This window comes from Nannospalax galili, unplaced genomic scaffold (genome assembly GCF_000622305.1).
Source record: "Nannospalax galili isolate Female #2095 unplaced genomic scaffold, S.galili_v1.0 scaffold796, whole genome shotgun sequence".
NCBI classification, from domain to species: Eukaryota; Metazoa; Chordata; class Mammalia; order Rodentia; family Spalacidae; genus Nannospalax; species Nannospalax galili.
The window spans coordinates 1,069,460-1,083,187 of NW_008337084.1; the positions used below are offsets into that span (position 1 = coordinate 1,069,460).

General features: G+C 41.0%; 1 protein-coding gene across 1 annotated transcript in view; it reads left to right on the forward strand.

Moving 5' to 3' along the window:
* Window positions 1-13,728, forward strand: part of Nsmaf (neutral sphingomyelinase activation associated factor) — a 63,185-nt gene that overhangs the window by 25,726 nt on the left and 23,731 nt on the right. Inside the window, exons 10-11 of the mRNA XM_008832095.2 lie at window positions 10,838-10,967; window positions 12,636-12,707. Of these exons, the coding sequence (XP_008830317.1) occupies window positions 10,838-10,967; window positions 12,636-12,707 (202 nt within the window). The remainder of the gene's footprint in view (window positions 1-10,837; window positions 10,968-12,635; window positions 12,708-13,728) is intronic.

Here is a 13,728-nt window from a genome sequence, read left to right on the forward strand (position 1 = left end):
GCTTCAGAGTGAGGGTGGGCCCAGCTTCTTTGCTGGTAGTGCGTGCTCTCTGTCACCACTCTGAATGGGTTTTTGCTTTCTTGAATTCTAGGCTCTGTCTGCTGCAGAAGGGACAGCTCCTCCTAAGCCACATGCTGTCTGCCTTCAGAGCCTTTGTTGTGTTCGTGTTCTCCCCCCGGCCCCCGGTCTCCTGTAGCCCCAACTGGCCTAGAACTCACTATGTAGACCAGTAGACCAGGATGGCCTTGAAGTCAGAAATCTGCCTGCCTCTGCCTTCCCCCAGTGCTGGGATTAAGGCCTGTGCCACCACATGGGCTTGTCCTGTTCCTTTGTTCCTCCTGCTCTCTGCCTCTGAGCCTTTATCATGCTGGCTTTTTCCTTCTGGGAACAACATATACCTGCCTCTCTTTGGCTTATGACTAGCTTTTCTGATTTTAGCTTAGCTGTCTGTTCTTTAAGACGCTCTTTCTTTGATCCTTCAAATTGCATTAAATACTTTCCTATCATTTCCCATAGGGACCAAGAGAGTACACTCAGTGTTCTAATGGTTTTCCCATTGATTTTCTTGGCTTTATGAAGTATACAATATATTTTCTGAAAATTATAATGCTTTTTTATTATCGTATTTTCTTATTCTTGCTGTATATTAAGTAGATTTGGTATATTTGCCTATATTTTCATCTCATGTGCCCCTGTGTTATTTACTGTATCTTCATGGTAACAATTGCTACATGGTAGTGCAGAGCCCCACATCTCATCTTCATGCTTGGACTTACATGTTTGCTGTTCTTGGTCCTGCTTCTGTATAAATGCAGAGCTACCTTGTCTGTTTCCATGAAAAGGAAGCCTGCTGCCTTTCATGTGTGACTGCAGTGACAGTAGTCTTCTCTCCATTTATTTAGATCTTCTTTAAAATCTTCTTTATGCTTTTCTTCATAAAGATGTTTCCTGTTTTGTGTTAGATTTATTCCAGATACTTCCTATGTTGTTATAAATACCTCATTATTAAAATGTTATTGTGCTTCCTGTTGGTATAGAGACTGCGGTGGATCTTTGTGTGCTCATGTTGCTTCCATCCACCATGCCTAGCGGGGTGATCAATTCCATTTATATTTAGAGTCTCTGTATGTACAAAACCTTATCCATGCATTATTTTCAGTGTCTGCTCACTAATATTTTTATTTTCAATTTTTCTATTTGTAATGATTCATGATTAGAACAAAACAGAAAGTATTGGCTGCGTAGATTAATTTATGGATTATAGTGTGCTAGAGGTGCCTGTATTTATAATTGACTTGTAATACTGTTTTATTGTTATCTGTGTGATTTGGGGGTCAGAATTGTTACGACTTTTGACCTACACCTTGGGCTTTTGAAGAACTTGCCAGTAAAGCTGTGTGACTGTTTGCTGAGGGAAGAGTGGTTTCCATTTTAGGAAGGAAATGAATAATGATAGAATTGCCTTTCCCTGGCTACTCAGTCTTTTCTAAGAAGTGTTGCGACTGCAGTTCTGAGCAGAGCATGGCATTCGTGTCAAAAGAGTTCATCTTGACAGTTTTAATGGCTTGTCCAGAACTAGAAGTGCTAGACTGAAGAATACAGAAGAGAGTTTTTGCAGAATGAAATAGTCCAGAATTGTGTACTTTCTCTGAAAAAATCAAAGTAAACTGGCCTAGATAAGCTTCTGTCATATTTTGAGGAAATACCTCTTATTGAAGAAATATGACTATATTTTACCCTGCTTTTTATTTTGAAGTTTTCAATTTTTCATAAGTTGAAAGAGCAATACAATGAGCTCATATATCCTATGACTGACCAGGTGTGTGTTTATTACTATTTTTGCAATTTGCTTTGGATCTGGCCATGCTCATGAGTTTATTCATATGATTGCCCTGTTCTGTGGGTGCATTTTATGTATGTTTATGTAGGTGTGGATAAACAGCTGGCTCTCTGTATCAGAGAGTTGAAAATATTTGAAAAAAAGCCTTCTGAATATATGTGCAGGCCATTTTCTTGTCGTTAATCCCTCAGTAGTGCAGTAAAGCAACTATCTAGGTAACAGTTAGACTGCGTTCGGTATTGTAAATAATCTGTGCAGGAAGGGAGTAGTCACTCATATACAGATGCTTTGTCTTTTTGTATAAGGAATGTAAGCAACTGCAGATTTGGGTGCATATATGTATGCATGTTTTGGTATGGGTATCTCTATATAATATGTACATGTATGTTTGAATGTTTGGATATAATTTTTTGAATTATTTGAAACTAAGTTGCAGGACATCTTGATTCTGCCCTATAAGTGCATAGGCATGTATTTGTTAAAGGGATGATCTCATATTCATTTATATGATTTTATCATATTCTGTTAGCCACAGTATCTTCTAATACATAGCTCCATATTTACATTTCACTCATAAAGCCAATGTAAAAAAGCATTTATTCTATTTCAAGATACTAGTAACAAATAATTGGGAAATAAATATTTCTACCTTAAAAATGTCTCTAAAAATCTTTTATTTGGGATGGTTGTTGGTGTTTTAAAAGAAGGGTACTGTAGTAGTCTCTTTCTGCCTCACTGAGTTTTTCCCAGTATTAGATACTTGATGTGTAGATCCTGCCATCTTTTCTGGGGCACAGTTCTAGGTATTTGCTTGATGTTACTGAACATTTATTTTCCAATTATTTGTTACTAGTATATTGAAATATAATAAATTCTTTCTTACATTGGCCTTATACCCTGTGATTTCTAAAGTTATGCATTAGTCCTAGATGTTTTTGTTTTTTTGTTTGCTTGTTTGTTTTCTTGTTTGGTTTGGTTTGGTTTTGACAGGGTCTCCCTGTAGCCCTAGCTGGCCTTGAACTTGCTATGTAGACCAGGCTGGCCTCAGTCTCACAGGGATCTGCATGCCTTTGTGGGAAGCGAGACAGCCGAGCCAGCCAAAGATGGAGCCCTGGCTGGCTGCCAAACCTCGTGCTGTTTACTCCAACTCTTGGCTGATTGCCAAGGCTCGTGAATCCCGCTTGTTTACCCCAACTCTGAAGTATGGTGAGCCCCAAAACAGGTGCTGCCAGCCTGATGATCTTGCTACGTGGCTAATGAGCTGCACTCTGCCTGCCCGCTGGCCCTGATTGATACCGGCTGGGGGGAGGGCTGTAGGAAATGCTATATAAAGAGCTGAAGTGTGTGTAGGACAGGACACAGCATCATAAGGACACAGCATTATAGAGGGGACCAGCATCATGGAGAGCCAGCATCATAGTGAAGAGAATACGAGAGAATAAAGGAGAAAGAGAAACAGAAGCTTGAACCTCACCTTGGTGTCTGTGTCGTCTTTCCGGGACTCTGCTGGCAGAGTCCCGGCTCGCGACAAATGGTGGCCCGTATGGGGACCCTGATGCTCACGACAAATGGTGGCCCGTACGGGGAACCCTGACGATCGTGCCAAATGGAGGCACCGCTGGGATGCCTGATGCTCTGGCTTTGCCCCCTGAGTGATGAGACTAAACGTATGCACTACTGTGCCTGGCCTAGATGGGTTTTTTAATAGAGTTTGTATAATTTTCACACATGTAATCATTTCTGAACAGCTGCAGTTTTCACAGAAATCTCTACTACTTTTATTTCCTACTTCCTGTCTCATTGCACTGTTTTATTAATAAATGTGTTGGGAACAGATGCCCTGCCTCACTCCTGATCTTATGGGAAGAAGGTTTAATGTTACTTGTTTAAGAACGAAGCTGGCTGTAGGTTTCTCCTAGACCCTCATTGTCACAATGAGGAAGCATGTTTGTAGTTTGCTAAGAGTTTTTTTTTTTTTTCAGTAAAAAGTATAGAATTTCTCTTCACTTATGGACATCATCATTTTTTCTTACTTATTCTGTTAATATTGTGGATCATATTGATTTACTTTTTTAATGTTGAATGAACTTGGTATTCATATTATAAATTCAATTTGAGATCATGGTGTATAGTCAGTCCTCTCTACACTGCTGGGTTTGCTTTGTTGATATTCACAAATAGTTTCACATCTACGTTCATGGGAGACATTGCTCCATCGTTCTCAAGTATTGTGTGTTCTGATGACCTCGTAGAATAGATTTAGAAGTTTCTGTGATGCTCTGTTTATAAAAAGAATGAGGATTAGTGGTGTTTCTTATATTTTTGGTAGAATTTGTTGATAAAGCTATGTAAGTCTGAAGTATCCTCAGGAATTGAACTTATTATTATTATTATTTCTATTGTTCTGAGAGAGGGTCTTGCTGTATGGCCAAACTTCCTTGAACTGATCATTCTTTTACTTTAGCCTTCTGAGCATTGTGATTATACATGCAGACAACCACACCTGGTTTATTTTTAATTAGACATAAGACTATTTAATTTGCAAGAATCGTCTTGTATCTGTTTTGATAAATTCTATATTTCAAAAATATATTTCATCTGAGTTGTCAAATGTGTATATCTGTTAGTGCCCTTTTATTTTTCACATTTACTTATGTATTTTGTGTTTGTGTATGTGTATGTGCACAAAGTATGCATGCACCATGGCACATGTGTGGAGGTCAGAGAACAACTTTCAGTTCTTTCTTTCTACTATGTGGGTCCCAGAAATTGAACTCAGGCCATTAGACTTGGCAGCAAGTTGCTTTGACCTGCTGAGCCACCTCGCCAGACCATGTTAGTGTCTCTTAAATCTTGAAGAATCCGTAATAGTGATTATTCTTTCCTTCCTTATATTGATAGTTTGTTTTCTCTATTTATCAGTATTGCAAAGGGGATTACCAATCTTACTAACTTCTCAAATAATGACTTTTGTCTTTCTTTTTTTCAGTTGTTCCATTTTATGTAAGGTTAATGTCTATTTTTATGAGTATCTTCAGCTTATAAGAACAGTTTAGGCATCCTTTAGCTTCCTAAGAACAAAGCTGAGAAAGCTGGCTCTGTGCTTTGTCCTAACAGTAGCACTTACACTTGTAAAATTTCCCTCTAAGCACTGCTTCATTTGATGTTATTTTTTTGTCATTCAAAGATAGTTTATAATACCTTTATTGACTTTTCACTTACCCATAGGTATGCTATTTAGTTTCTTTAAAAAAATTTTTTTATTTATTTATTTTTATTTTATGCATATGAATGTTATAGCTGCTTGTATGTAAGTGCACCATGTGTGTGCATTGCTTGTGGAAGCCAGAAGAGGGTATCAAATCCTCTAGAAGTGGAGTTTCTGATGGCTCTTAGCCACCATATTGGATCTGGGAACTAAACCCATGTCCTGTGTAAGAGCAGCCCCTTAACCACTCAGCCACCTCTCCAACCCTGCCATTTCATTTCTACATAGTTATCTTATTGTTGCTAATTTACTTAATATTGCCTGATTAGGCTGGATGTGGTGGTGCATGCCTTTAATTCCAGCTCTTGGGAAGTGGAGCCAAGGCAGATCTCTGTGAGTTCCAGGCCAGCTGGGACTACAGGGAGACCCTGTCCCCAAAAAACAAACAAAAGACAAAAAAAAAAAATTACCTGATCAGAAAATATGTTCTATATTTTAGGTGTCTGATAGTTTGTGGCCCAGCATGTGATCACTCTTGGTGAACAATTTGTGTGTCCTGGAAAGAAGTATATGTAGCTCTTGAATACAGTGTCTGTAAAGTCCTTTAGTTTCAGTCCAGAGTATGTATGTTTTGTTGACTTATTTCTTGCTTGCTGGAAGGAAGATGTTAAAATTGACAACAGTGATTGTGGAATTGTTTCTTCCTAGTTCTGTTGCCCTGTACACATTGTATTGAGAAGCCCTGTTAGGTTTGTACACACTCAGATGTGTAAGGCCCCTGATGCTTGATCTTACATTATTATAACATGTAGCTCATTGTCTGTAGGACTCTTTGCCTGGGAGTCTACTCCATGTAGCCACATGAGCTTCTTATGTGTTATGATTGCATGCATGTTACACCTCTCTTCCATCCTTTATGTTTAGCCTGTGATGTTTCTAAAATACATATACTTGAACTATATAGTCAAATCTTGTCTTGTGCATCTGACAACTGGATTTTTAATTGGAATATTAGATCATTCCTTATTATTGTTCTGGGCTTGGTCATTCTTTAACCCTCTTGTCTTATTCTGGGTAAGTCTTTTTTTTCAGCTCTCTACTACATCTACTTTGATTAGGTTTTTTTTTTTTTTTTGGTCCTTTTTGAGACAGGGTCTCCCTGTAGCCCCAACTGACCTGGAACTTGCTATGTAGACTAGGCTGGCCTTGAGCTCACAGAGATCCACCTGCCTCTGCCTCCCAAGTGCTGGGACTAAAGGCGTGTGCCACCACACCGGCTACTTTGATTAGTTTTATATCTACGACTTTGAGCTATTTTTAGTGGTCACTCCAGAAATTACAGCATGTACCCTGCAGCAGAACATACCTTCAAGTAATCACTCACTGTACAATATAAGACTCCATCGTGTCCCACTGAGCCTCTCCTGTCCCCAGCACTCTTGTTTTATACTTAATTTCTACATAAACTCTGCACTACAGTTTTCATATTTATGATGTGAAATGCCGCTAGCTTTCTGAGCAGCTTAGACAAACATGTATAAGAATTAAAAACACTAAAAATAGCCAGGCACGGTGGTGCACGCTTTCAGTTCCAGCACTCCGGAGGCAGAGGCAAGCCAATCTCTGTGAGATCAAGGTCAGCCTGGTCTAAAGCTGGAGCTACAGGGAGGCCCTGTCTGAAAAAGGCCGAAAAGAGAAACAAAACAAAACTAAAAAGCACTAAAAGTAGTTGTTTCCTATTTATTGTGGTATTTAAATATTTGTTTTTCTAATGTCCTTTTCTTTTGGTGGACCCAGCATTTCATCTGCAGTCAGCTTTCCTCAGCCTGAAGAACTTTTGCAGCACTTTTTATAATGCAGATCTGTTGGAGATTTAATTCTCTCTGCTTTGTCTCAAAATGTCTTCATTTTACCTTCTTTTTCGAGGGTACTTTTGGGTATATTTTTGTCACCTCGTTAAGCATTTTCATCTATTTTTTTAATATTTTATTTATTATTTTTTTTTATTTTATATGTATGAGTGTATTGCCTGCATGTGTGTGAGTGCACCTGTGTCATGCAATGCTGTGGAGGTCAGAAGAGGGCGTCGGAGGGCGTCAGATTCCCCTCAAATTGGAGTTAAGGACGGTTTGTAGCTGCCATGTGGGTGCTGGGAATGGAACTCAGGTCCTCTGCAAGAGCAGTCAGTGCTCTTAACTGCTGAGCCCTCTCTCCAGCCCCTCATCTATTGTTTTTAACATAAAGTCATAAGATTTACCTTGTTTCAGAGGTAGGATAGAGCTTTCCTTGTGCTTATTCTGCTTGGCAGATTCAAAGTGTGTAAGAGGAAAGCACAGACTGCTTTTCCTGTTTACTCTCAATGAAGAACACTTCTGTGATCAGATATGTGGTTTTCTACACCAAGAAATTCTGACTTTAGCTGTGTGTTACAATTCAGTCTGATCCTATTCTGACAGGAATTAGTGCAGACCCAAGAGGAAGCATTCAGCTCCATGAGACTGGCCTCACTTCAGACAGCATCACAAATCCACTTGCCTGTTATGCTCTGACTAACTAGGTATAAATCAGAGGTTGCCACAACCCCCTTCTTGGTTTTGATCCTTTGCTAGAATGGTTCCTAGAACTTAGGGAAACTGTTGATTAATTCTCTGGCTTATTATATTGATAGGGAATGTGATAAAGGACACAAGTGAGCTGTCAGATGGAGACAGTGAGAACTCTGGAAGGCCCCAGACATACATGCTTGTGTCCCTGTGTGACTTGCTACCTTCTGCTCATGGGTGTGTTCACCAGCCTAGATGCTCTCCAAGCCTTCTAGTGGAAGGCATTTTTATCGAGGCTTCTTTGCTTAGGCATTGTCAATTATTAAGTCAATCTCCTGGTCCTCTCTCCTTCCTCAAGGGTGGGTGGTGCTGGAAGCCATAAGCCTCTAATCATGACAAGAGTCTTTCTGGTGGCTAGCTTCCACACAGGAGCTGTGAGAGTCTCCCTTCTAGAACAAAAGAGGCTTCTGTTCCAGGGAGCTGTGTCAGAAACTGAGTCAGAAACCAGATATTAGAGCAAAGATATACAGAATACCCCTATGCCGGGAACATGGAACAGAGTCCAGATATTTGTATATAGTTCTGTTACTGGCTGCCAGAGAAATCACAGTCTGTTTACAGTGTTCATCAGCTGTCAACCATTTTGTCCTTTAATATTTCTTCTGTCTTGCTGTTTGTTCTCGTGTAACATGAGCTATTTTTGTGTGCATATGTTTCACATAGTCCGTCATCACAGATAGTCAAGTCTGTACTTTTTGCATTCCTTTTTAAATTTTATTTTGTTTTAGTTAGGACACTTTTATTAGTCTGTTTTCTGCTTTCCTGGACTTCTCCTGGGTATCCAGTCTGCTGTTGAGCTTATTACGTCCTTTCTGGTTCAGATTTTCTTTTCTGTATTTCCTTTGAGTTCTTTCTCACAGTTCTGTTTCTCTGCTGAAATGTCTCTTCACACGTGGTCGGTCTTTTCTTCTAGGTCCTTGAGCGCAGTTATGGACTCTGCAGTCTCACATGTTCATTTGTCCCTCACACTGAATCTTTACTGGCTTGAGCTTACGGCATATGTTTTGCTTCTTATATCTTATATTTTTTACTATGTGATAGTGTGTCTCAAGGAGAATTGACATATATAATATTTAGCTCCAGAAGGGGTCGTGCCTCCCCTTCTTCTGTCAGGCTGCTTGGATTGAGGGCTCCCTCAGTGGAATTTGTGCCAGAGCTGGATTCAGGCATTGCCACATCTATTGCTAGCTTGAGATCAGCTCTGCCTGCACTCTGGTAAGGCTGTGTCACAGACATAAGATCGGAGCACTTGAGAATTCTGGGTGTCTTTGTGCTTTCAGGCTGAGACCCTGTCTTGCAGAATGGTGGGCGGTTTCGCTCGCTTTCCGCTCTTGGCGCTCCACTCTGGCTCCCTCCTCTGAAGCTGCCTTTATCCCCTTCTGTGATAAGCCACCCCTTCTCCCGCCACTCACCTACTTTTCTTTTCCTTCTTGAAATCAAATTCATTTAGCTGTCTTTGCACCTCAGATTTCTGATGGATTGAAAAGTTCATGAGGAGTCCCCTCCTTGGTTTGCTCTGGCCTTTGGCAGAGCTTCCGGAGTCTCTTCCAGGGTTCGTTTTCTGCCCTGAAACCAGCCCCTATGTCAAGTCGTGACATTTGCAAAGACATTTCACTACCTACCTTTGTGCTGGGGATTGAACCAGGGCTCATGTGCGCTAAACATGTGCTCCAGCACCAAGCTGCACTCCCAGGCCGGTGAGATTTATTTTTAAAAATGCTTCATTTAGCCGGGGCGTGGTGGTGCACGCCTTTAATCCCAGCACTCGGGAGGCAAAGGCAGGCGGATCTTTCTGAGTTCAAGGCCAGCCTCGTCTACATAGTGAGTTCCAGGACAGCTGGGGCTATAGGGAGACCCTGTTTCAAAAAGACCAAAAAAAATTTTTTTTAAGTTTTATTTCATATTTTTATTTTATGTGTATGAGTGTATTGCCTGCATGTATGTAAGTGCACCCATGTCCTGTTATCCTGGAGGAGGTCAGAAGAAGGCACCAGATTCCCTGAACCTGGATTATGGATGGTTATTAGTTGCCATCTGGATGCTGAGAACAGAACCCAGGTCCTCTGCAAGAGCAGCCAGTGCTCTTAACTGCTGGCCATCTCTCCAGCACACACACACACATATATAATTTAATGCAGTAACACAAAAGATGCCTTTTCTATTCCTAAAATGTTTAATTAAAAAATCTTCTCTGCCGGGCGTGGTGGTACATGCCTTTAATCCCAGCACTCGGGAGGCAGAGGCAGGCAGATCTCTGTGAGTCTGAGGCCAGCCTGGTCTCCATGGTGAACCCGGGACAGCTGGGGGTAAAGGGGGGCCCTTTTTAAAAAAAAAAAAAAAAAAAAAAAAAAGTCTTCTCACTTTCTGATTTATTAACTAAAAAATTAGTGAAGTTGTAAATAACCAAAATATCAATATTTTAGGGAAATTACTTATTTATATAACTGGATTAAAAATAAATCTTGGGGCTGGAGAGATGGCTCAGCAGTTAAGAACATTGGCTGCTCTTACAGAGGACCTGGGTTCAGTTCCCTGCACCCACATGGCAGCTAACAACGATCTGTAATCCCAGTTCCAGGGGATCCATCGCCCTCTTCTGACTTCTGTGGGCATTGCATGACATGGGTGCATTTACATGCATACAGGCAATATACTCATATACATAATAAAATATTTTTTAATTATATATGTGTATACACACACGCACGCACGCACACAGATATTTTGACCTGGCCTTCAAGTAATTGTAATTCTGTGGTCAAAGTCTGATAAAATAAATGTGCTATAGATAGGGTCTTGCTGTGTGGTCCAAGTTACTCTTGAACTCAAGATACTCCTGCTTCCGGATCCCCAGTGCTGGGATTACAGCTGTGCATCACCACACCAAGTTCTTAATGACACAAAAGTAGAAAGTTGTGTGAACGTAAGAACAGTTTCAGAACCATTTATTTTGGGAGGAATAGGATTTCAGCTAGAGGGCTATTGACTTTATATACTTGTCTGCCTTTGTTTCTGTGACACATAATCTATGCTGTCAATAAAAGGACAGGCTTTCATTATGCCACCAAAAGAATGTCAAGTTAATGTAGTGTTTAGATGCTATAACACAAATTCGCACTGTGGATAAGCCTAGATAATAGATCAGTTTCTGACTTTTCTTACTTTTGCTGCTAAACATCTCTTCAGATTCCAAAGTGTTTCTGAAAAGCTCCGTATGGAATGCAAAGCAGAAATGGTGACGCCACTGGTGACAAATCCTGGACACGTGTGCATTACGGACACTAACCTGTATTTTCAGCCTCTCAATGGGTACCCGGTATGTAGACCATGGGGCTGCGTGCACTGCTGCTTCTGTCTTTGAGCTCCATTTTCCAGGAACTTAGCATCATAGTTACTGTGCCCTCACATCCTGGGGAAGGGTCCATTTGGTACTAGTGCATCTTCAAAGTGCCTTGCTTATTCAGGTGCACATTCACCCAAATGCAGTCTGCTCTGATCTGCTTCCAGCCATTCTAAGGTCCTTGCTCTTGGTACTGTGAAAAGAAGCCCTGCCCCTCCCAATTGTAACATGGGTCAAGAGAAATTTCTCTTTCTGCTAGAAGCACCCTGGAAGACACCAAGAAAATGTGCTATAGCTAAATGAAACGGGTGTTTCCTGCACACCTGCCTGCATATAAATATAAACTACTTGTTTCTCCTTCCTTATAGACAGACAGTGGCTCTGAATTTTGAACAGCATTGTCAACTGGCTCTCTCTCAGCTTATGTGGATGTGTGTAGAGGTGCTGCAGTCTGGATTTATAGAACTCTTCCCACAATCTAGAAAGCAATCTTCTGTTTTACAAGAATCTAGACTTAAGGTTATGCTAGAAAGTAAACATGAACTCTGATCTCTATACTAGTCACACTTATAAATATTTGTTACTTACCTAGAACTGGTCCTTTTTGGAGTGGGCCATTAAAGGAACAGGAGTTAGGACCCCCTGGAAGTACAATTGGGCCATCTGGCAGGGAACCCCAAAGAATAGGGAGTGTTTTCTGTGGAAGAAGGTTACACCCTAAAATTTCCTCAGACATGGCACCAAATTTAGCTGAGTCCAAAATGGTGCTATAACGATTCTGTCCACTAGATGGTGGCACAAATCCTCCAGCAGACATGGTACCTGGCCTGAATCATGCTCTCCAGCAATGGTGTAAATAGGCTTGACTGCTGCCAACTTTTAGAAAAATGCCTGAGTATATGCCACAATTTCAGGGTCCTTAGTGTGAGCACATATCTCTTCCTAAAGCCCTGGCCAGGTTCCTTGATCTGCCTTAGGATCCTCGAGGTATTTTTTGTTGCTAACCTGGCCGCCCTCCCAGTCCCCTGGGAGCAGAAAGGTTGATGCCTTTAGCATTAGCACTTCCTAATCTTGATTCTCTCTTAGTAGCGTTTTAAAGCTCCAGGGAATCAAGAACTTTTTTTTCCTTAAAAAAGAAAGTTTAGAGGGCTTGCCTTAAACTGTAATAATTTGTGAACTTTAATATTCTGTAATGTTAAGGAGATAATTCTTTAAAAACACATGTATACCTACATACATATATTATATCATAGGACTGAGCACATCCTAAAGCAAGATTCAGGGGTAGAGAGATGGCTCAGTGATTAAGAGTGCTTGCTGCTCAGTCATCTAGACTGGAGTTCAAATCCATAACAAGAAAGGTGTGCTATGTATACCTGTAACCCCAGTCCTGGCAGGGGGTGATAGAAAACAGGTTCAAGGAGAGGCCCTGTCTCTCAAAGTCATAAAGTAAAAAAATAGCAGAGGAGAGTGTGAAACCAGATGTGCTTTGTTCCAGGATCTCGCCTGCTGGCCATTCGCTTGCAACACCCTGGGAAAGCTAGAGTTTGTTAGTTCTTTCCCTCCTCCCTTTAAGATACAAAAGAATAACTTCTAATTGTGTCAGAATGATGATGTCTGACGTTGTCTTTGTACTTTTTAAAGAAACCTGTGGTCCAGATAACACTCCAAGATGTCCGCCGCATTTACAAAAGGAGGCATGGCCTCATGCCTTTGGTGAGTTGAAGTGCAGTCCCTGTTCTTGGTGGGTGATTGTCACCTTCAGTATAGTGGCTTACCGACCTGCAGGCCCCTGGGGAGGGTCTGCAAGGTATAGTTATGCTGTATGTAAGGGAATGCATGCTGATCCTTGCTGCTCTTTCTTTTGGATAGGCTAGAAATCGGCAGAACTCCTTTCTGTAAACAAGAGGTTCTCTTGCACAGACATTGTTGTTTCCAAGGACAAGAGAACTAGAAGGTCCTTGAGTTTCTCCCTCGTCTTTTTTGAGTTTCTGAGCTTAGGGTAGAATCTTGTTTGCAGAACAATCCAGAGCTCCTCTGACCACCCATTCCACACAGTCAGGCCTCCAAGTAAGACTTGGAAGGTGTTTGAAAATGAACTCAGTGGTATAACCGTAGACACCAGCACCGTAGTCAGTTGTTTAATTCAGCTTCGTGAGAAAGACAAGTGGCAGGGAAAGCATGCTTGTTTCTTCCCACGGTCCCTGTGTCCATCCATATCTTATGTATGCACTTTAGAAGTTAGTCCTCAGCTGGGCACAGTGGCTCACGCCTTTAATCTCAGCACTCGGGAGGCAGAGACAGATGATCTCTGTGAGATGAAGGCCTACCTGGTCTACATAGTGAGTTTCAGACCAGCTGTGGCTACAGGGAGACCCTGTCTCAAAAAGATTAAAAACCAAGTAACAAAAAGAAAAAGAAATTAGGGGCTGGAGAGATGGCTCAGTGGTTAAGATGGTTGTTCTTGCAGAAGACCTGGGTTCAAATCCCAGAACCCACATGGCAGCTAACAATTGTCCATAACTCCAGTCCCAGGGATCCAACAGCCTCTTCTGAAACCCACGGGCATTGCATGACATGGGTGCACTTACCTACATGCAGGCAATACATACATACACATAAAAATAATAAGTAAAGAAAAAAAGAAAGAAATTAATCTCTAATCCTTATAGAAGATGTGATTCCATGATATTATGTATTAACAGTATAGTGAATTTTTTCCTTTGAAGATGACCAA